At 42.2% G+C, this 24,357-nt stretch overlaps 1 protein-coding gene and 1 long non-coding RNA gene across 7 annotated transcripts in view; one reads left to right on the plus strand and one right to left on the minus strand.

The window, feature by feature from the left end:
• The window catches only part of LMO7 (LIM domain 7), a 230,389-nt gene that overhangs the window by 83,243 nt on the left and 122,789 nt on the right, over nt 1-24,357 (minus strand). For all 6 annotated transcript variants that reach the window (XM_077297225.1, XM_077297229.1, XM_077297226.1 and 3 more), the window contains exon 5: nt 18,920-19,026. In XM_077297225.1, the coding sequence (XP_077153340.1) occupies nt 18,920-19,026 (107 nt within the window). The remainder of the gene's footprint in view (nt 1-18,919; nt 19,027-24,357) is intronic.
• The window catches only part of LOC143816620 (uncharacterized), a 36,594-nt gene continuing 31,475 nt past the window's right edge, over nt 19,239-24,357 (plus strand). Inside the window, exon 1 of the long non-coding RNA XR_013223967.1 lies at nt 19,239-19,754. This is a non-coding gene — a long non-coding RNA (uncharacterized LOC143816620). The remainder of the gene's footprint in view (nt 19,755-24,357) is intronic.

Here is a 24,357-nt window from a genome sequence, read left to right on the forward strand (position 1 = left end):
GGACTGTTTGACTTCCATTCTAACCATTTCCTTCAGACTGGCCGCAATAGAAGATGATTCTTCCGCTACCTGAGGAGGCAAGTAAGGCAAACTAGTCTATAAGATCTAATGCCATCTCCCCTACCCCTCTCCAAGACCTCACCGTCTGCTGGATACAGGGGTCGCATAGTTTTTTAGGGTATGAGTCAGGCAAGGGAGCCCCGCAGATGGTACATTCCCTATGCTTCGCCTTACTGACACTTTTCCTTCCCTGTAACAAAACATACGAGGGAAGACCAGTCACTAAGTGAACTTTCTCGAAGATCACTTACCAGTGGTTGCCCACACCCAGAGAGATACTGAAGTACGAGGGGGATTTTTCCTGGCTGAAGCTCCAGACCCCTGTCTGGAGGAGCTTTTGAGGCCAGATCCATCGCTCCTTTTCTCGTGTTCTTTCTCCTTAGGCTTCTGGGATGCTTCATCCAGCAGCAAGGGCTGCTGATCCTGATCAGACTCCATCCTTAAGCATATGGAGACCAGAAGCAAGGAACACGCACCTGGAGCACTCTTGCCCCTCCTTTGGTCAGCATACATGCTCAGCGCTTCCTCGGTTATCCACTCCCCCCCCCCCCCCCGCCCCAGCTGCAGGGGATTGCCCGAGGGCCTGAGGGTGACCGGTGTACAATCTCCGGTGGGCGCCGCCATCTTGGAGCTCCCGCGCATGCGCAGAAACTCCGCGACCCGGAAGTCATCGTCGGCTCCGCCTTCTGACATCACCCCCAGTCCACAGCGCTTCCTGTCAGCGCTGCGAACAGCGTGGGACGCCGAGGCTCGCCGGCTACACTCCGGGTGGTGCCACCATGATGCCGCCGCCCCAACAGAGCCCCCACAGCACTCGAGGGAGGGGAACCCGATATACTCACCGCGCACCGGCTCCGGAGACAGGACATCCCTGGCGACCACTCCTTGCTGATCCAACCACAGCCGTGCAGCCCCGCCGGGACCACCGGGACCGCTTCAGGTACCCCGCGCCGGCCGATGTAGGAGGTCCCCTCGCTACCTGAATCGGCCGGCCGGCCTGGAATTCCTTAAAATCTTCTTGTAGGATCCAGTCCCTTTAGGAACAGGAAACCAACTGATGCATGGGAGAGGTACCGCCCTTTTTGTATCTGTAGGTTTCCTGTTCCTTAAGGGCGGATCCCCTCTCTCGTAGTGCTGTCATAGGAGTCCGAATAAATAGCTTGGTTACTCACACCGTGAAGGGCTGTTGGCTCAGTGTACTAAATATCTGTGGAGAGCTGAAATCATCATCATATCCAGTAAAAGCAAGTTTTTTTCCCCTGTTGCACCTGAGGTCTGGACATTGCTTATTGAGACCGGCTGATCCTGCATCCATAACTTTTTTATTCTGCTGACGACGGCTCGCCAGCCGGCGAGACCGCTGTGACAGTTGGCATTACTCTCCAGCTCGACAGAGGCCAACCCAGACAAGAACATATAATAAATGGTCACCAAACAGAAGTTTTAATGTTTGGACATCAAAAAGATAAAAACTAGAAAGAGCAATAAATACAAACAGTTCAGAAAGTACCAACATCGGAGCTATCAAATCACTTGATTGTATGAGAGGATGCAAGAACAATTTAAGTATGTGTGCAACTTAAGTATTTGGTGCAGAAATTTGTGAACCATTTCTGCAGCCAATGGCATGGAAAAGCAGCGGCAAGAATGTGCTATTTTGGTGAAAATATTTTCCCCTTCTCATTACTATGGGTGAAATCTGCAGCAAAAACACAGACTTGATAAGCTACAGATCTAAATCTGCAAGTCACAACATGTGCATGAGACTTCAGGATTCTCATTCACTTTGCTGGCATCAGGAAACCCTTTAGGTTTGTGACAAATCTGCACACAAAAAAACGGAGCAAAAATGCAACTTGTGCACATAGCTTTAATATTCACAAGTGCTGCATAGGAAGTCCAGAGGGGGGGGGGGGGGGGGACAAGAAATAAAGCAAAAAAAAAGATTAAAAAAAAAGGACTGAAAGTGAATATAGCAACTGATCTTAAAGGTAAACTGTTACGGCAAAACTAGTCTTTCTATCGCACTTGTTTTTAATTGAAATCAAACTATATCTGTACAGTATCTGTACACACAGGGAAGGGGAAATTTGTTTTTCACACTGTGTACTGGTTCAGACAAGTTGGTAAGGTACAATAGGATTTTCCAGAATTCTCAAAGTCAAATATGTTCATTTTCCCATATATTGTTTATATCACTTGTGATTAGTGGGATAGTATATAGGCAATCCAGACTAAGCCTGTAATTTGCTTATGATTCACATCATTTCAGGTGTTGTCTTGGGTGTGACAAAACAATTTAAGGATTGTCATGGTTGGAAACTACATGTTGGCTGATCGTTCCACAATTAAGGTGTGCATGCTCCCATGTAATATACGCTATATTACGAGGCATTGCTTTTTAACATTTACTTTTTACAAATCATCTACATAATTTATAGTACGCTGAATAAAGCAGAATGCTCGGCTTCATAACGCTACATGTTTTACAAGCAATATCAAAACCAGCAGCCAATATTCTGAGTATGCTCTACACACAAACCATCAAAACGTCCTGTTTAGCCGGGCCAGAAGCTCTGCACACAGGGCAAGAATTACAGGGAACCCGTCATACTGAAAATGGTAGTTGACTTGCCGCCTGAATGTTATAGGGCAGGAGGAGCTGATAAGATTGATGTACATCTTTGTGGGAAAAGTTTCATTAACGTTCAATTTAATTACTTAAAATTGCACTTGTCCAGGATGGGATGGAGGTGTAACACTTAGAAGCTATCAGCCATGTGAGGAGGGCAGAGGGTGAGCTTAAACAGTAACCGGTGATTTAATTTTTTTTTCATATATCAATAGTACACATGAAAATAAGCAAGATTTTAATATATATTTTAAAATGTACTTCTTTCTCTGCCAAAATTGATCAGTCATTATCAATATTCTCAATTCAGACATAAAACCTGTATTCAGGGAAGAAAGACTTTTCCATTACCCATTATTGAGATAGATGACAGTTACTATGGATACACTTCTATGTAGATGGGCGGAGGAGGGAGGAGCTAGAGGCAGAGCTCCCCCCCTTTTATCTACAAAGAATCTTGTCAGTAGAGGCTGCTATCTCCTCTCTCAGTAAAGGGGAAATCTGACTTCATTGAATACAGATTTTACCTCAGAATTGGGAGCTTTGATAATGACTGAAATTCTGTCAGAAAAAGCAACATTTTTCTGCTAAGATATATTGCAAAGATACAGTGGCTTGCAAAAGTATTCACCGCCCCCACCACCCTTTTGGCATTGTTCACATTTGGCTACATCACAACCTGAAATTTTTTTGAGGGTTTGCTTACAAATTTCTCCACTGGCTCCCAATTCCCCAACGAATCCAGTTCAAACTACTAACACCGATCTACAAAGCCATCCACAACCTGTCCCCTCCCTATATCTCTGAACTAATCTCCCATTATCTTCCCTCACGTAATCTCCGATCCTCCCAAGACCTCCTACTCTCCTCCACACTTATTCGTACCTCACACAACCGCCTCCAAGATTTCTCCCGAATATCCCCCATCCTCTGGAACCCCACGACTCAACACGTCCGACTATCCACCACCCTCGGATCCTTCAGACGGAACCTGAAAACCCATCTCTTCAAGAAAGCCTATAGCCTGCAATAACCATTCTGCCGCCTCGCCATCGCCAGAGCCGCTGCCTCTCCATCGCCAGAGCCACCGCATCGCCATCGCCTCGCCCCCTAACTTCTGTCTCTTCCCCACTATCCCATAGAATGCAAGTCTGCAAGGACAGGGTCCTCTCCCCTCTGTACCAGTCTGTCACTGTAAACGTGTTTACTGTAAACTATATCTGTAACTCTGTATGTAACCCCTTTCTCATGTACAGCACCATGGAATTAATGGTGCTATATAAATAAATAGTAATAATAATAATAATAAAAATGTGAACATTTGTTTTCCTTTTTATTGTGAAGAAAACAAATAGGACAAAAACTTTAGTGCGCATAAATATTCACCCACCTAAAGTCCGTACTTGGTAGAGCCTCCTTTTGAGGCAATTACAGCTGCAAGTCGCTTTGGATAAGTCTCCATGAGCTTTCCACATCTTGCCACTGGGATTTATGCCCATTCCTCAAGGCAATACAGCTCTAGCTCCTGGGATGTTAGATGTTTCCTCTGGTGAACAGCAATCTTCAGGCCTGACTGCAGATTCTCAATTGGATTAAGGTCTGGGCTTTGACTAGGCCACTCCAAAACATTTACACGTTTCCCCTTGAACAACTCGAGTGTTGCTTTAGCAGTATGCTTTGGGTCATTTTCTAGTTGGAAGGTGAACCTACGTCTCAGTCTCAAATCACAGGTTTTGCTGAAGAATATCACTGTATATCACACCATCAATCTTCCCCTCCACTCGGACCACTTTCCCTGTTTCTGCTGCCAAAATACATCCCCACAGCATGATGCTGCCACCACCATATTTCACTGTGGGGATTGTGTTCTTGAGGTGGTGGCCTGTGTTGGTTTGGTACCAAACAGTGCGTTTACATTGGTGGCCAAAAACTCATTTGACCACAGCACCTTCCTCTATATATTTGGAGAGCCTTCCACATATCTTGACTCAAAACGAGCCTTACAATTTTTGAGTCTAAGTAAAGTCTTTTTTTTTGCCCACTCTTCCATAAAGGCAACCTCTACTGAGTGTATGGCTTATTGTGGTCGTATGGACAGATACTCCCAGTCTCTGCTTGGGAATTCTGCAGTTCCTTCAGAGTTAGATTTGGGCTCTGTGCTGGCTCTCTGAATAATGCCCTCCTTGCCCACTCAGTTTTGGTGGGCGGCCCGCTCTTGGCAGGTTTGTTGTGGTACCATGTTCTCTCCTTTGGTGATAAAGGATTTGATGGTGCTCTGGGGAATCATCACATATTGGAATTGTACTTAACAACTTTGTACCTGACTTGTTTGGAGATCTCCTTGGTTTTCATGGTGTTTGGTTAGTGGTGTCTCTTAATGGTGTTACAGCCTCCGTGGTCTTCCAGAAAAGGCATGTATATACTGACTGACCATTGATACTTAGATTGCACACAGGTGGGCTTCCTTTCAACAAACATGTGATTTATTAAGGTAATTGCTTGCACCAGAAACTTTTAGATGCGTCATAGCACAAGGAGTGAATACATATGCACATGCCAATTTTTAGTTATTTGATCCCATAAATTTATACCTATATTTTTATCACTTTACCAACTTAGACCAGTTAGTGCTGATGCATTACACACAAATCAGATTACAAGTAGAGCTGAGCGAATTTTCCAAAATTTTGCTCTGATTATGATTGGTGCCGAATATTGTTTTTGCACAACCGAACGTCATTGGAGTCAATGGAAGTAGAAATGAATGAATATGTTCGGAAACGATCAAACATAAAACTCGGCATGAATATGGTACAAATATGGCACATTCGAATTTGGCGATCGTTTTCTTAACATATTCGCTCATCTCTAATTACAACCTGTGTTTACATTTTTTTGTAATGTACCAAAATTGATGGAAGGGCGGGAGAATATTTTCACAAGCCACTGTATTTATTTTCACATGTACTATTGATTTATTACAAGAAAATTAAAACGATGGTTACTTTTTAAAGCTTTAAAGAAGTAGTATACAGCTTCTGACATGGATTTATAGCATCAGGTCTATTTAATAATTTACCGTATATACTCGAGTATAAGCCGAGATTTTCAGCCCAAATTTTTGGGCTGAAAGTGCCCCTCTCGGCTTATACTAGAGTCATGGTCGGCGGCGGGGTCGGCAGGTGAGGGGGAGAGAGGACTGTCGCATACTCACCTGCTCCTGGTGCTCCTAATGCTGTCCCAGCCTGTCCCATGGTCTCCCACGCTGCAGCTCTTCCTCTATTCAGCGGTCACGTGGTACTGCTCATTAAAGTAATGAATATGGACTCCACTCCCATAGGGGCGGAGCCGAATATTTATTACTGTAATGAGCGGTACCATGTGACCGCTCACTACAGGAAGAAGATGCGGTACCATGGGACAGGCAGGGACCGCGTCAGGAGCGCCAGGAGCAGGTGAGTATTTAATATTCACCTGTCCGCGTTCCATCCGCCGGGCGCCGCTCCGTCTTCCCGTCCTCTTGCAGTGACTGTGCAGGTCAGAGGGCGCGATGGCGTATTAGTGTGTGCGCTGCCCTCTGCCTGAACAGTCAGTGCGGAGAGACGGGACGCTGAGGAGCAGCGGACAGCGACGAGAGGTGAGTATGTCTTTTCTTTTTTTTATTGCAGCAGCAGCACTACATGTGGCACAATGCTATATGGAGCGTCTATGGGGCCATAAAGAACTGCATGGAGCATCTATGGGGCCATGGGGCCATAACTGTATGGAGCATTATATGGGGCATCAATGGGGCCATAACTGCATGGAGCATTATATGGGGCTCCTGATTCAATATGGATATTCAAAAACACTTAACCTACTGATGTCTCAATTAATTTTACCTTTATTGGTATCTTTTTTTTTTTTTTTTTTTATTTACCAGTAGCTGCTGCATTTCCCACCCTAGGCTTATACTCGAGTCAATAAGTTTTCCCAGTTTTTTGTGGCAAAATTAGGGGTCTCGGCTTATACTCGGGTCGGCTTATACTCGAGTATATACGGTATGTAGTTCGTATTTGAGAATTTGACAACAGATCCACTTTCTGGCTAGGTCTAAAGTTCCAATGCAAAATACTAAAGTGATCAATAAAAAGACTTTGAAATTTACTGTATGACAACAAACTTTATCAAGTGCAGTATATTCTTCATCTATCATTTCTACCTTTCTATATTTGATGTGGACTCTTGTATAAAGTACACAGTTCCTAGGTGTCGTGTAAGGCACTATAAAAACCTGATTTACTCTGGTTTCAGATGACCATTTTGGCTGTAATACTTCATTTTACTGAGCGAGCCAAACTTAGGTCATCTTATAATTCTATTGGGATCCAAGATTGCTTAAATTGAAATCCAGGGAAAACCAAGGTCATACTATGGTCATCTGAAAGCCTTCGTATGTTTTTGTTTTTCCCCACCGAAGGTATCTTATAGCTTCAAAACTTATGAGACTATTAGGCTAATTGCACATGTTGCAGAATTGCCGGGGAAATTTCCGAGGCAATTCTGCAACTCCTGCCGCGGGTATATTGCATGCAGAATTGGCATGCGTTTTCCCGCTAAACACTAGCGTTTTGTAAGTATAATTAGCTTGCAGAAATGCTAGCGTTTTCCAAGCGATCTGTAGCATCGCTTGGAAAACTGATTGACAGGTTGGTCACACTTGTCAAACATAGTGCTTGACAAGTGTGACCAACTTTTTACTATTGATGCTGCCTATGCAGCATCAATAGTAAAAAGATCTAATGTTAAAAATGATTAAAAAAAAATAAAAAATGGTTATTCCCACCTTCCGACATCAGCGGTGCACGCAGCGGCTTCCGTTCCCAGGGATGCTTTGTGCGAAGGACCTGGGATGACGTCGCGGTCATGCCTGGGAACGGAAGCTGCCGCATGCACCGCTGAGAGGCGGGAGGACTCTGGGGGCCATCGGAAGGTGAGTATATCACTATTTTTTACTTTAATTTTTTTTTTTTTTTTTTTAAACCGTGATATGGTGCCCAGTCCATGGAGGAGAGTCTCCTCTCCTCCACCTTGGGTACCATCTGCACATGTTCCGCTTACTTCCTGCAAGGTGTGCATAGCACTCAAGGAACACACAGCTTACCACCCGATGACATACGGAATGTCAACCCAAGTGTCACTTAACACTTATAGGTGTAAACATAGGAATGTGGACTTTTCCAACCTTATGTGAACCTAAGCAATGGTGTCTCATATTGTATGTTAAGTATGTCAGATGTGACATCTTTCCCCAACGGTTCCCTAATAATAGTTTAAACCTTAATATAGCATGTGACTTATACTTGATTAAAACATGGATTACATCTCACTGAAGTTTCTTGGATATCCATGTACCGTACACATAACAAAAGCTACAGAGTAACTAATCACTGTTTTATATAAACCAAAGTAACCGCTTGTAAAAAGTTATACAAAGACTAGGACGCTGCTATTAATACATAGGACATGTGTTGATTGGATCACAAAACGTGGTGTCACTATATATAGGAATGGAGAAGATGTACATGTTGTTCTTTTCCAGTAATGACAGGGTTACTGTGTTGTGTAACTGTAAACCAATCCACCGCCCACAGAAGCAATGCAAGAACTGGAAATAAGTTATAGGAGTGCCACTTTAACAAAAAAAAATACCAACGTGATGTGTGGCTTCCAGTTGCAGGAATGCAGATCATCTGTAACGCAGCCGAAACCAGAAGGTCCGTTTTTGTCACCAAATGCACTGCTATGGGCAGGTGTTCAGAAACCAAGTAACCCCTATCCTTATATTGCACACTGTCACTAACATTATGTTATGAAGCAACCTTTAGCCACGGTACAAAATGATAAATGGACTATTACATTCTACATGAAATGTTTATGACACATAATACAAACAGAATGATGAGCTCCTACGCAAAGTACATGGGTCACATCATAACAGAAGGACACTTGTCATATAAGTTGGTATTTATAACTTTGCTGATAAAGCATGGAATGTGTGTGGCTTCTTGCTCTCGGATGGGCACAGTTTAGTTCTACTTCTGGGGTCCCATCCACTCAGTTTCCAACATCATCACTTACCACTCACAAGTGTTTAATTTTTTACAATATTTTTTAGGTTTAAAGAAAAAAGAAAATAAGGCAGAAATCTCTCTAAGGTTCCATTACTAAGTATTTCATGTTCCTTTTGATCCGATATGACATTCCCAAGAAACAATGGCACAACAGAATGCCCAGGTTGGCCCTTTCATGATACAAGACACATACCAGATTGATGAGTGAAAATACCTCCCACCCATAAATAATGATTGACTCTTGTTTATAAACAGGAAAAGCTGCCAATCACTATGTATGGGTGGGATGTGGAGGTAAAGCTTTGCTAACATTGAAAAAGCTTTGTACGCGAAATTACTGCATGAAAAGCATACAAAATATATAACCCAAAGCTCTCCATGTCGTTATTTCCCTTTTCTACTCAATTCTGCACAGGAGACGGAGCATCTGTGGCTTGTAGACAATTCGTATGACCACATCTCCAGTCACCACTTACAGTAGAGTTTGTGGCAGATGTACAGAGCATTGTATTTGTGGCTTACTCTCAAACTTTAGGAGGAAAAAAAATAATTGTACATAGAAGTGAGGAGTTAGAATAAGATGGACAATTTTTTTTTGTGTTTTTTTTGGGGGGGGAGGGGTTGAGAGTTGGAGGTTCAATTTATGATTGCCTATTTAACAAGCATTACATTTAGTATGCATTAGTCCACATTCACAACATACACAAGCTTGGTAAATATTACAATTCTGCTATAACCCATTAGTTTACACATTAAGTGTGTTTTCTGCTGTCCACGTACTCTGATAGATTTCCATTCAGCAAAGTTGACCACAATGCCATAAAACTCACTAAATCTGAAGTAATTATACCACATACATACAGAAAGATATCAAGGCATACATAATCTTACCATTTATTGTTCCAAGTGATCAGTTCCAAGCTATCTGACCCTATTAATCTGAGCATGAGCCAGGCATAATCCAAGATACACAGTCTCAGCACATTCAGATCTCGCAGTTCACATACCTTTCCCTCATATTCTCACACAAGTGCTACTGGTATCAGTTTACACCGAGGGCCAAACAACCAACTCAACATATTCTTCAAGAAAACAAGAGCCAGGAGTTGCAAAAAGTGTCAAGTTCCCACAGCTCTGTACGTTTGTGAACAGTCAGCGAGCAGGCAAAACTTTACAAGCAATGGTGGAAGGCTAGAAAAAGAAAAAAGCAGGTTCCTCTGAAATGACTCAAGAGCAATTCATTAGAAATCTAAATTATTATATCGGGGCGGGAGCAAAACTTGTAAAAATGTTAAATCACCACATCAACATGACTTGCCTGACTCATACAAGTAGATGGCAAATATGTTACACTATTCAGTACTGGTGCCATCTTAGCTACCTGTGTTAATATAACAACAGGTTTAAGGCCTCTCTCCTAATTGAGACAAGTATTTTCTTCCTTCCGGCGTCGGAATGAACCGCTTAAAAGGGGATATCCGGGACCTTGGGAAAAAAAAGGGCATGTAGCTGCTAACAGTCGCTACTATCTACCTGTTGCACCCGATGCCAGTCATTGACCGCTCCTGCTGGAGATTCAGCTGCTCCCTTTCAACAGAGCAAGTAGTTTCTCTTTCTGTTAGCAGGGCGGGACTACTGGTGTCATGATGATTGACAGCCGGCTTCCCCCAATTAGGCAGCAGTTAGCTGGCTGTCAATCAGCATGATACCAGCAGTCCCATCCTGCCAAAAGGAAGAGAAACTGCTGCTCTGACCGGCACCAAGTACAACAGGTAGTTGTCTCTGTTAGAAACTACATGCCTTTTTTTCGAAAGTACCGGATATCCTCTTTAAGGGAATTTGCCAAAGTTTGCTATGGGATGGTTCAGACTAATCCGATCTGATACATCAATTGTTGCACCGAACCCTTTAAAGGAGCCAGAAAAGAAAACCGTACATGTTCCATTTTTCATTTTTGCAGTAGAAAAAGGTGAAAAAATCAGGGGGACAACCGATTCTGTTTTTATCAACAGTATTTGGTACAGATTTATAAAACAAAGTAAGAAATTGCAGAATTTATCTGTCAACAAGCTTCCTGCCAGGAACAGCAAATCTAACTAGCTATGCAACAGTTCACAGGAGTGAGAACATACCATATAACCAAAAAGATCTGTTTTTCAGCAATCTGAGAACTGGATATGCAGAAATGCATTTAGTCATTGCATAGCCCTTGATAGTCATAGCTGTGGGTTATCCTAACCCTTCAGCTACTAATTTCCAGCTTTCTTCCTAACATTGTGCATTGGTATGAAGTGTCAGAGGCAGGCAGGAGAGGATGGCTAGGACATTGCTTATTAACATAGTGGAGTCAACCGTGCCTGCATTACACAGAGAGGATCGTAGTGCTGCAGCTAATACATGGTGCCCCAGGGCTGGAATCAGCGCGTCTGTCACTATTTAGGCTACCCTTCACAACAGCATAAACAATGTGACAAATTCCCTTTAATATTTTTTTTACAAATTGAGTGATGGTTGATTGATTAAAACCATAAAAAGCAAGCAAGTGGACAGGCCTGCATACTGGAAGGTAAGCGGCTAGCTTTCTGACTGACACATGCATCTGGACTGAAACAATCCATTGGAGTCATGTCTAAAAGTATCTCCAGCCTGATCTATATTTATCCAGCTCCGCTGTTATTTGTGGCCACGAAGACCTAGAGAACATGTCAGGATTCTGCAAGTCTAGAGCCCCAAGTTTTGGCAACCGTTAAATGACTTCTACAATAAATACCCCAAATCTTGGACAGTCACACGAGCCTTCCTGCCGACAGTATATGTACAGTGTACTATATCACTCACTGACAGGATTACTACTAGGAAACTTGGCAAAGTTATTTCTCATGCAGACAAACTTTACGTGCTTTTCTTCAGCTCAATAGCTTCTTTCAGAAGGGTTACTGGGAATAAAGAAATTACCGTCATTATGAGGGTTGATCTAAATTATTAAAGTGGAAAGAAAAAAATCTTACGCCAATATCAACAGTGAATGGAGCTCATGAATTTAGTGCACACAATCCTAACACTATACAGATGATACTACTAGAGTATACGAGATTTTCTTCATAATAAGTGATGATTTGGTGGCATTCCATGGGTTGGTCCTTTTGCTATATTCACCATTTTTATTCCATTATTCTACTCAGTAATGGAAGCAAAACAACAAAATGAATGGGAAGTACCTGACATGTCAGACACCAATAGCGTTCAACAGACATCATCAACTATACCGGGTCCATCGGGATTCTGTCATGGTGTCGGCCATTTCACTTGACAAAATTGTGCAGCGTGTACCTCGCTGGATTTGGTTGCATCTGCATTGCAGCCTCTGCGTCATGCAAATGGAGCCATCCAAGTAAGCCAGAAAACCGATCGACATGTACATGAGCAGATTATCCTGCACACTTACTGTAAAGCAGGTGTATGAGCGCACACTATTAGTATAAAGCTCATACAAAGAAAATGACAAATTTGCCTTTATTTTTAAACCAATGCATAAACATGAGCATGTCTGGTCTTGGCAGCAGAAACACATAAGATGGCAAATTTGAAAGACTGCGCCTGGGTGCTGCATGTTGTACCGGTGAAGCGGAGGCTCAGATTACAATTGGAGGTAATGCCAGAATAGTGGCAGCCTTTCTAGCGGCATTTCTTGAGTTTGCACCTTGCCACTAGCTCTACAATACAATTCCATAAAAGATCTTCTCATTAGGCAGTGTACAGCACAGAGGTTTGGCCAAAGCACCAGGATGCAGTTTCACTATAAATCAGTAGAGTGAGCCTTAATGCCTATCCTTAAAACCACTATTACACTAAGGGCTTGTGCACATCAGTTTTGTTTTTGTTTTTTTGCTCGGACACAGATGGTCCAGATAAAAAATAAGTGTAGTATGCCAGAGTTTGATCCAGTACTCGGATTGGACTCAGCCATGCAAGTGAATGAGAGCGTTGAAAATATCGGACGGTAGTCGGATGACATCTGAGTGAAGTCCGATTTCCATGGACTGACACACTGGCGAAGATAGAGAGATTTTTTCTCCATCTTCTCCTAATCAGATTGATCATAGTGTGCTTCAATTCTAACACGGATTAGAGTATGATCTGCATAATCAACCGAATTCTGTTGGATGAGAGAAATATGCCGGTGAGACCCTAGCCTTACAAATACCGATGTAACACAATCACCAGAAAATCACTGTGAAACCGGACTTAGGCCACTGCTAATTTTAAATTGCACTAGTTCGACTAGAAAACGTTGCAACAATCAACTGGACTGGTGGATACGGTAAGTGAAAGTCTGCAATTACTGGAAATACATATAAATGTCTAATTTCTTATAATCTGCGATAAGCTATGTAAATAATTTTGTCACAAAAAAAAAAAAAAAAGAAAGAAGCACTCTTAGGTGTGATACCTTTATTGGCTAACCAGAAAAGACTTGCCTAACGGAGACTGTGCCCTAAAGCTTGCAAATGTCTGTTTTCTGGATAAACAGTGAAGGTATCTCCACTCCAGGAATAATTTGTCTTTTTGGGCATAAAAGTATTTACATAATCTTTTCTGGCTAAGATGGTACCACAATATACGGTAATTTTTTGTTCTACATTATATCATTGGATGAGAAATTGTATTGCATGCACCTAGTCTGGAGGAAACTACAGCATTAATACAAGGCTGATTAGAAGAGACCATTGTGTTGCTGCTGATGACGTAACACGTAGGATCAGTTTACACCACATGCTGGACTATGACATATAGGCCTGCCACCCACAACAATGACGACATGCACACATTTCCATACTGCCCAGTTGCAATTCTTTTTCAGGGAACCACCGTTTCTTGTGTAGATCATGCTTGATAGGACGCTATTGCTATACATTATGGGGAGTCTGTATGTGCTCCCCGTGCTGTGTGGGCTTTATTCAGGTTCTGTGGTTTCCTTCTACACTCCAAAAACATTATTTGGCTTCCTATTTAGTTGTCATAGGGTGTGTGTGTCTTGTTTAGGTATAGGGAAATATTTCAAGCCCCAAGGGGGAAAGGATTTGACATAGAAATACACACTTTTACAATGCTTGGAATATGGTGATGTTATATAAACAATAATAAGGAACTCTGTACTTAGATATTGTAGGAGGCTGAGGAACTTTTAATACATTGCTGAAAATAAGTAGACATTCCTACAGAGCCATGTCCCCAAGAACAATGCTAAGCTAGTGTTAGCTCTGCTGCCAGAATGAGGACTCATCACTGTGTCGGCAAATTGAGATTCTGGTTTGGCTTCTATCCCAAGTCATATAGCAAGGCTTGCTAAGGCAATTGTCCACTACTTGGACAACCCGTTTTCATTCCCCATGTTTGGCCCAGATGAAATAAAAACCGTTATACTCCCCTCTGGTGTCGGCGCTGTTCCAGCAGTGACGGAACTCGCATGCGCCCAATCAGCACTGGCATCACGGTCCCCACCTTCAGATATGCAAGTAATTAACAGGAGGTGAGCAGCCAGCTGCAGCGCTTTCCTCCTAATAATTATGTATACGTCTGAAGGCATAGTCCGTGACGTCAGCGATGATTGGGTGCAGAGCTCATAAGAAATTACATCATGCGAGTGCTGACACCACGAGAACAGCACTGGCACGGGAGGTGCATATAATTGTTTTTATGTTATAGGGGCCAAGCACTAAGGATTGGGGAGTGGTTGACTTAGCAGCGGACAACCCCTTTAAAGGGTCAATATGGATTTAGGATTGCCACTTCCAGTAGGTGGCACCAGAGATCAAGTTCTCTTGCTTTCTGGAGAGGCAATTTGAAACCTTATCTTTGAAATTCATGGAAGATTTGCCTGGAGCAGGTAAGCGCAATAGTAGTGATACAGTAAATGCAAAATCATGTACAAAGCTATTTGGGAAGCTTTTGGGGAACCCTACATGAACACATCCATGTGAATTTTTACATCAGTGAGAATAGGACCATTTTTCATCTGTGTAGCATCCGTTTCACTTCCATTTTGTTCTCATCTGTTTTTGTTTTTCAACAGACTGTCTTAAATTTGTTTTATACATTAACAATTATAGGATCAGTGAAAAACAGATGACACTCGGAAGGAACTCTTAAGTACAGACTATGTATGCAGCATGACTATAATGGCAGAGTGTGCTCTGGATGAGAATAGGACATGCTCACAGACCGAAAATATGGATCAGTTTTTAAAGCAGATGTGTCTGTGGATCACAGAAACTCAGTCTGTGTGCGGTCCAAAAAAAATAAAGCAACAGACGTTTCTACTGCACGTGTGAATGTTGCCTAGAAGGGAGGGGAAAACTCATTTAGGGTTAGACGTAAGTGTGAGGGTATGTGCAGACGTTCAGTGTTTGGCAGTGCTTTGGACACAGCACATGTCTGCTGCATCCAAAGTGCTGCCGGCTTTTGAACGCAGGTGAATCCGCATGTGATCACAGAACCGTGCGGACTCACCGCATCTTATAGATATTTATCCTGCTGGGACTCGCATCTTCGCAAGATAAGTTGACAAGCAGCGGTCTGGAGAGACGCACCACAAGTCCGTCTCCACAGGTAAGCCGCAGGCGCCGGTGCACGCATAGTGGGCATGGGATTTCTTGAAATCCCATCCACTATGCAGTAACGGATGAACACAGCGTCCAACCTGCAGCATTTACTGACCGTGGGAACGTACCCTAAAGAAAACAAAGTGCATGCTGTGATTTTACCAGGGAGCAGTTTTTGCTTTTGAGCAGTCTTTTTAGCACATACAGGTCCTTCTCAAAAAATTAGCATATAGTGTTAAATTTCATTATTTACCATAATGTAATGATTACAATTAAACTTTCATATATTATAGATTCATTATCCACCAACTGAAATTTGTCAGGTCTTTTATTGTTTTAATACTGATGATTTTGGCATACAACTCCTGATAACCCAAAAAACCTGTCTCAATAAATTAGCATATTTCACCCGTCCAATCAAATAAAAGTGTTTTTTAATAACAAACAAAAAAACCATCAAATAATAATGTTCAGTTATGCACTCAATACTTGGTCGGGAATCCTTTGGCAGAAATGACTGCTTCAATGCGGCGTGGCATGGAGGCAATCAGCCTGTGACACTGCTGAGATGTTATGGAGGCCCAGGATGCTTCAATAGCGGCCTTAAGCTCATCCAGAGTGTTGGGTCTTGCGTCTCTCAACTTTCTCTTCACAATATCCCACAGATTCTCTATGGGGTTCAGGTCAGGAGAGTTGGCAGGCCAATTGAGCACAGTAATACCATGGTCAGTAAACCATTTACCAGTGGTTTTGGCACTGTGAGCAGGTGCCAGGTCGTGCTGAAAAATGAAATCTTCATCTCCATAAAGCATTTCAGCCGATGGAAGCATGAAGTGCTCCAAAATCTCCTGATACCTAGCTGCATTGACCCTGCCCTTGATGAAACACAGTGGACCAACACCAGCAGCTGACATGGCACCCCACACCATCACTGACTGTGGGTACTTGACACTGGACTTCAGGCATTTTGGCATTTCCTTCTCCCCAGTCTTCCTCCAGACTCTGGCACCTTGATTTCCGAATGACATGCAAAATTTGCTTTCATCAGAAAAAAGTACTTGGGACCACTTAGCAACAGTCCAGTGCTGCTTCTCTGTAGCCCAGGTCAGGCGCTTCTGCCGCTGTTTATGGTTCAAAAGTGGCTTTACCTGGGGAATGCGGCACCTGTAGCCCATTTCCTGCACACGCCTGTGCACGGTGGCTCTGGATGTTTCCACACCAGACTCAGTCCACTGCTTCCTCAGGTTCCCCAAGGTCTGGAATCGGTCCTTCTCCACAATCTTCCTCAGGGTCCGGTCACCTCTTCTCGTTGTACAGCGTTTTCTGCCACATTTTTGCCTTCCAACAGACTTACCATTGAGGTGCCTTGATACAGCACTCTGGGAACAGCCTATTTGTTGAGAAATTTCTTTCTGGGTCTTACCCTCTTGCTTGAGGGTGTCAATGATGGCCTTCTTGACATCTGTCAGGTCGCTAGTCTTACCCATGATGGGGGTTTTGAGTAATGAACCAGGCAGGGAGTTTTTAAAAGCCTCAGGTATCTTTTGCATGTGTTTAGAGTTAATTAGTTGATTCAGAAGATTAGGGTAATAGGTCATTTAGAGAACCTTTTCTTGATATGCTAATTTATTGAGACAGGTTTTTTGGGTTATCAGGAGTTGTATGCCAAAATCATCAGTATTAAAACAATAAAAGACCTGACAAATTTCAGTTGGTGGATAATGAATCTATAATATATGAAAGTTTAATTGTAATCATTACATTATGGTAAATAATGAAATTTAACACTATATGCTAATTTTTTGAGAAGGACCTGTAGTGCATTCACAGTTACTAATGTTAAGTCTTATGTAACTTGCCAAAACATGCAGTTCTGATAAGAATTATAATTATAGGCTACCATAAAAGCAGGTAAGGCAGAAACTTTCTATTTCTAGCCCAGTGAAACATACACAATCACAGAATGAAACGGTTTCACTGTATTATGCCTTTTCTAACATGGCAGAATAATAGATGTACATGCAATATTTTCCCTTCTAAGAAATCTCAGGAGTCCATTTCTAGACTCTGGGACATGTGCTCTTTGAATAGGCCATGTCCCAGAGAAACGCCCAGTGACCAAATTTTATTCTACTTTGTTAGAAAGTTAAAAAAAAATCCAAAAATGTAAAACAGCTTGCCAAATGAAGAAAAAAAAAAAAACAACTTGCCCTACTAGTTCATAGTGTATTTAGTATGATAGTACATGCAGACAAGTTACAGTTGTGTTGATCAAACAGAGCCACAGCAAAATCTCCAACTTTGTCACAAACTTTCCACATGTCCAGAAGACATCCCAGGTATGTATATTTAGACACCGTGAGGGTACGTTCCCAAGGCGAGGACAAATAATAGATTTTCCTTGGTGGATTTGCATGCCGAAAATTTGCTGTATAGAAATAGCAATCTCATTTATGACTAAATCTGCAGCGTAAACCAACAATTCTGCGAATTTGAAAATCTGCAGCATGTCAGTCAGTTTTTACTGTAGATTTCACAGCAGAAAATCCACACCTTTTCTGTAACTAAGTGCACAGTCAAAAACATCCAGTGGGAATAGATCCTTACTCCCTGTTGATATGTATGTCTTTATTCTTTAGTTTTGCTCCCCCACAGCAGCTCAGCAACACAACTGACAGCAGTGTAGAACCAGTCTCATGAAAGTCATCCTCGACTATAATCTGGAACTTCCTTTCAATCACGGTGTCCATCATTTTATGCGAGAAAGAAAATAGCTTGCTGTATTTTTTTTATTTTCTTATCAAATAAGGAGTTTGTGGTGGAGACATCAAGACTTCAACATACATGTCACAAAAAACAAAAAGACAGCGCCACAATGGATGGTGAAAAAAATAGGAGCTTACATTTATTCTGCCTCCTAAAAATAAATGTAAGCTCCTATTTTTTCACCATCCACTGTTGCGCTGTCTTTTTGTTTTTTGTGGTCTTAATACTGTCCGGGATGGGCTCCCTGGTTTTGGACGTGCGCCCTTGTGTCCGCTGAGACATTCAATCTATATATAAAAAGGGTGCGGTTTTGACTTTTTGTTTCAACATACATGTCATCACATTCATCAGTAAAAATAAAAAAAAAAAAGTTACACTTAGGCCCCGGCTCGTTTTACGTCCTACGGATATGGCAGTAACATTCATACTGCCTCCAATTGATAAGGCTCTTCAAGTCACAATCTTTTGCGGTACAACTCAGTCCCATGCAAATACATCCATAAAGCAGACAGGTAAATTGTTGCAAACCAAGTTCTATTGCATTAAAACCTCTGTAGATGGTATCTCCACTATTCTTCCAAGGAAGAATTGAGCGCCATACAGGTCAGACTAGTTTACAACATAACTAAACAATCAATTAGAGACCACATTAGTAAAGTGTGTTTACTCTGCTCCTGTCAGTTTATAGCTCCCTCCCTGACACTTACAGAAAAGGCAATGTGATCATAATAGCAAATATAACTTACTTGACAGTGACACGATTGGATAAGTCCTGAAGATCCCCAGGGTGAAAAAGTTGAGCTTCTTTCAGTCCTAGTTTCTCGCACGCCCGCAAGAAAACATTAATATTATCCTGAAACGGCAAGTGGAAAAAAAATGATTGCTTAGCTGAGCAGTCACAAATCAAAACTGCTTATCGAAGTCCAAAACTCCAAAGTCCACAAGAAACAGCAGAGATAGAGAACATGCAGAGAGCCTGGAAGATGTATTGGAATAATATTTCATGAATACCAGGAGGTTGTCTCAAATCTGTGAGGCTGAGTGACGCTGCAACCATTACCTGCTGCAGTCAGTAATCAGAAAAGTACACTTTGATGTCAGGTCTACAAACAAACGCCCTCTTTCTGTCTTTGCACGGCAAACCTCACCTCTTAGGACTTTAAAAATAACTGCAGCTAATGACATTGACCCACCCAGAAACTACTGCCAGCACCAGCATAGGAGGGTGAGGAAAAGGAGGAGGGACATGCTGTTTCTATAGAACACAGAGTGGCTGGGACATTGCACCTGGAATCTAGGTTTGGCCGCCTAACAGGATCCTGACAGAATGTGAACATACGCAGACAGAAGGTAAAAATGTCACAGCTATGATCCAGTACAGTAAAGATAAAAAAATACATGAAGAAGTACAGAGAAAAGAATTCAGGAGTGGTCCATTACTCATTCGGCTGCACCTGTTCCAGGCTACTTGCTTCTGCAAAGTGAAGCCAGTCCTATAAAAAGCTCAACAAGATGCAACAGCTGAACTGAAAGGACAAGTCTCATAATATGAAAAATCCTAAAGGGGATCTCTGGGACAGGGTAAGACGTATGCAACTTCACCCAGCAAGGTGGTCCCCAGTCGCTGAATGTCAATGAGAAATGGCAACACTAAAGTCCGTGAAATGTGTGAATCCTCTCAATAGCCAGGTTTAGATGATGCCCTGGGTTGCAGCCTTCTGTGCAGTTCTGCATCCAGTTGTTATAGAAGATGAAATGAAGTTTGAATTAAAAATCGAACCTGATGTTGCTGCTCTATAGTTTTCTTTAATTGTGTGACGGCTTCCTACACCCACAAAGGCTGGAACCACAGGTGGTAGATTGTGAATGTGTGCACATTACAGATAACATTAGACAGTCTCCCTGGGCTCAGGGATTGATCTTTACAGCACCCCAGAGTAGCTAGCTCATAGTGATGCAACGGTTACTAAGTAATTTGCAGACAAATATTACATATGGCAAGCTGTAATAACGGGGGGAAAAAAACGCAACCCAACAATGGAATCGACCCTTAAAAGGTAATCAAAATAGAGCAAGCAGCAGTCTCAATCCCAGCATACAGGTGCAGAGATGAACAACTGTAAGGGACTGCAAGAGAAACACTTTTCACAAATGGCAAATACAATGTGCCGACACCTAACTCGTAGGCAAATAAGGTGAATACTGCATGCAAGCAAGACATGGTCACTCCCAGCCCATTTGCTTTACAGGATGTTTAATGTGATCATTCGTCTTACTGCTTTGCCTATGCACGGAAGCTTGGCGCGATCTGGCATTGGAGTTTAGTACACAAAGATCCAAAAAGCCTGCCTGGCAATGTAAACTTGCAGCTAGGAATGAAAGTAGCCAACTGTTCTGTTACACATAACATCAAGAGAGCAAACACATTTCCAGGTAAATTCTGTAGCAAGGAAAATGGAAGAGATGTGCATTCTATGTTGTAAGCATTGTGTTTGAGCCCTACAATTGGCATTCATACCCAGAGCCTGTTTGTTTTTACATTTTTGTCAAGATTTTTATAAGGCAGGGGAAGGCCTCATAATTAGCAAAACAGCCTAGCTGGTATTTCACATTATACGCAGTTCACATTTTGCAGCTATGACACAGCTACTTCAGTGCAAAGTCTGAAGAAGGCCAACATGCTGAAAGTCCTGAACAAATGCCCTGCAGGTATACACAGATCAAAGGGTTTGAGAATGGGAACATTCTGTTTACATTTACAGACAAAGCGAAAGGACAAACAAACAGGCTGAAAACGGCAGTGGCTAGTAGCCATTACAGTTTTCTATTAGCTGGATAAAAATATAACTTGATTTTGCCATCAAATAACTGTTTATCTGGCAAAACTTTGCATCCGGTTCAACCGTCCATGTGGTTTTTCAAGTAAAACAATTTTTTGCAGGCAAACAGCCAAGTGATTGAGCATTTCCACTTTTTTTGTTTGTTTGTTTTTTACCATGTTAATTAAATGCTAAAACTGACCTGCCATTATGATTCTCCAGGACATTGCGAGTTCGCAGATACTAAACATGTATAGGTTATTTTTTTATTTAAGTGTAAAAAAAAAAAAAAAAAAATGGTGTCATTTTCCAAGACTTGTAGCATCTCCCTTTTTCGGGATCTAGGTGAGCGCTTATTTTTGTGCACAGAGCTGACTTTTTGTCTATATTATTTGGGGTAGATGTAATGTTTTGATCACCTGTTATTGCAATGCGACAAAAAAATGTAATTCTGGCGTTCTGAATTTTCTTGTTATGACATATACTGATCTGATCAATTCTTTTTACATTTTAATAGTTCAGGCATTTTATAACTCTGCGATACCAATTTTGTATTTTATTTTTGCAGTTTCATTTTAAATGGGGCAAAACAGGGCGATTTGAACTTTTTTTTTTAATTTTACACTTTTCACTTGCTTCATTAGACTCCAGCCCTTAGGAGACTTGAAGCTACAATCGTCCGATCGCTTGTGTCACACATAGCAGGGCTTCAGCTGGACCATTCCAAAACTAATAGTCTGGCAAATATACCGTATTATTTTGTTGATTTTGAGGTTGGCTTATGGTCTGTGTTGTTCTGAGAGGTGACATTCCTTTTCATCTTGAGCTTTTCCGCAAAATCCTGAAGGTTTTGATGCAAAAAAAAAAAAACCAAAACAGCAATTCAAGCTGCCTACAAACAGACCCAAAGCATAATACTGCCTCCACCATGCTTCATGGTGTTTTTTGCGTTATGCGCAGTGTTGGCTTTGTGTCAAACATACCTTTTGGAACTTATGTTCCAACTGTTCAGGGTTTGTCTCATCAGGATAGAACACACTTTTTTTCACGTTTTGGGCTGATTTGATGTAGGTGATGGCAAAACACCCAGGTTGGATGTATTTCTTTGTAAGAAAATACTTCACTTCTTGATGACCGTCTTCAGTGTTCCATGGTATATCTAAATACTTGGAAACATTTTTTATACCCTTCTTATTACTGCTAATAATTATTAACAATGAGATCACCTTAAAATTATGGCAGCTGTGTACTGACTACTATTTAACATGAGCTTAAATGTAATTGGCAAATTCTGAACACAACCACATTCCAGTTATAAGAGGGTGTTCATACTTATGCAAATATACTGCTCAAAAAATTAAAGGGAACATTAAAATCCCACATCCTAGATATCACTGAATGAAATATTCCGGTTGCAAATCTTTATTCATTACATAGTGGAATGAGTTGAGAACAATAAAACCTAAAAATGATGAATGTAAATCACAAGTAATATCCCATGGAGGTCTGGAGTTGGAATGATGCTCAAAATCAAAGTGGAAAATCAAATTGCAGGCTGATCAAACTTCAGAGGAAATGCCACAAGACAAGGAAATGATGATCAGTAGTGTGTGTGGCCTCCACGTGCCTGTATGACCTCCCTACAATGCCTGGGCATGCTCCTGATGAGGCGGATGTTATCAATAGGAATCTCCTCCCAGACCTGGATTAAGGAATCAGTCAACTCCTGGACAGTCTGTGGTGCAATGAGGCGTTGGTGGATGGAATGAGACATGACGTCCCATATGTTCTCGATTGGACTCAGTGCTGGGGAACAGGCAGGCCAGTCCATAGCATCAATGCCTTCAGGAAGCAAGAACTGCTGACACACTTCAGCCACATGAGGCCTAGCATTGTCATGCTGCACCTGCATATGGTCTTACAATGGGTCTGAGGATCTCATCCTGGTACCTACTCACAGTCAGGGTACCACATGGAGGGCTGTGCGCCTCTCCAAAGAAAGGCCTCCCCAACACCATTCATGACTCAATACCAAACTGGTCACGCCGGAGGATGTTGCAGGCGGCAGAATGCTCTCCACGGCATCTCCAGACTCTGTCACGTCTGTCGCATGTGCGCAGTGTGAACCAGCTCTCATCTGTGAAGACCACAGGGCGCCAGTGTCGATTCTGCCAATCTTTGTGTTCTCTGGCAAATGGCAATCGCCCTGCATGGTGTTGGGCTGTAAGCACAACACTCACTTGTGGACGTCAGGTCCTTATAACACCCTGATGGAGTCTGTTTCTGACAGTTTGAGCAGACACATGGGTGTTAGTGGCCTGCTGGATGTCATTTTGCAGGGCTCTGGCACTGCCCCTCCTGTTCCTCCTTGCACAAAGGAGGAGGGAGCAGTCCTGCTGAGGGGTTGTTGCACTCCTATGCCCCCTCCATGTCTCCTGGTGTACTGACCTGTCTCCTGGTATCTGCTCCATGCTCTGGACACTGTGGTGACAGACATAGCTACCCTTCTTGCCACAGCGTGCATTGATGTGCCATCCTGGATGAGCTGCACTGCCTGAGAAACTTCCGAGGGTTGTAGACAATGCCTCATGTTACTGTACAGGACCTCTAGGGGTGAGAGCAATGACAAAATGCAAAAGTGATAGAACAGCCAAAAAAGCATGAGAACAGAGAAATGGTCTGTGGTCACCCCCCTGTGAAACCACTCCTTCATAGGGGTTGTCTTGCTAATTGCCTATCATTTCCAACTGTTGTCTGTCACACTTGCACAACAGAAGGGGAAATTGATTCACAATCAGTGTTGCTTCATAACTCGATGATAACTTTCACAGAAGTATGATTGACTTGTAGTTACATTGTGATGTTTAAGTGTTCCCTTTATTTTTTTTAGCAATATACACACAGAAGAGTAGAAATTTTTGCAAATTTAATAAAAAAGAAAAGCTGAAATATCATATGGTCATAAGTATTCAGACCCTTTGCTCACACACATTTAAGTCACATGCTGTCCATTTCCATGTGATCCTCCTTGAGATCTTCTACTCCTTCATTGGAGGCCATTTGTGTTTAATTAAACTGATAGGACTTGATTTGGAAAGCTACACACTTGTCTAAATAAGACCTCACAGTTCACAGTGCATGTCAGACCAAATGAGAATCATGAGGTCAAAAGAACTGGCCAAGGAGCTCAGAGACAGAACTGTGGCAAGGCACTGCTCTGGCCAAGATTACAACATAATTTCTGCAGTACTCAAACTTCCTAAGAGCACAGTGGCCTCCATAGTCCTTAAATGAAAGACGTTTGGGACCACCAGAAGTCTTCCTAGACCTGGCCACCCAGCTACACAGAGCAATCATGGGAGAAG

Source organism: Ranitomeya variabilis, chromosome 3 (assembly GCF_051348905.1).
Source record: "Ranitomeya variabilis isolate aRanVar5 chromosome 3, aRanVar5.hap1, whole genome shotgun sequence".
NCBI classification, from domain to species: Eukaryota; Metazoa; Chordata; class Amphibia; order Anura; family Dendrobatidae; genus Ranitomeya; species Ranitomeya variabilis.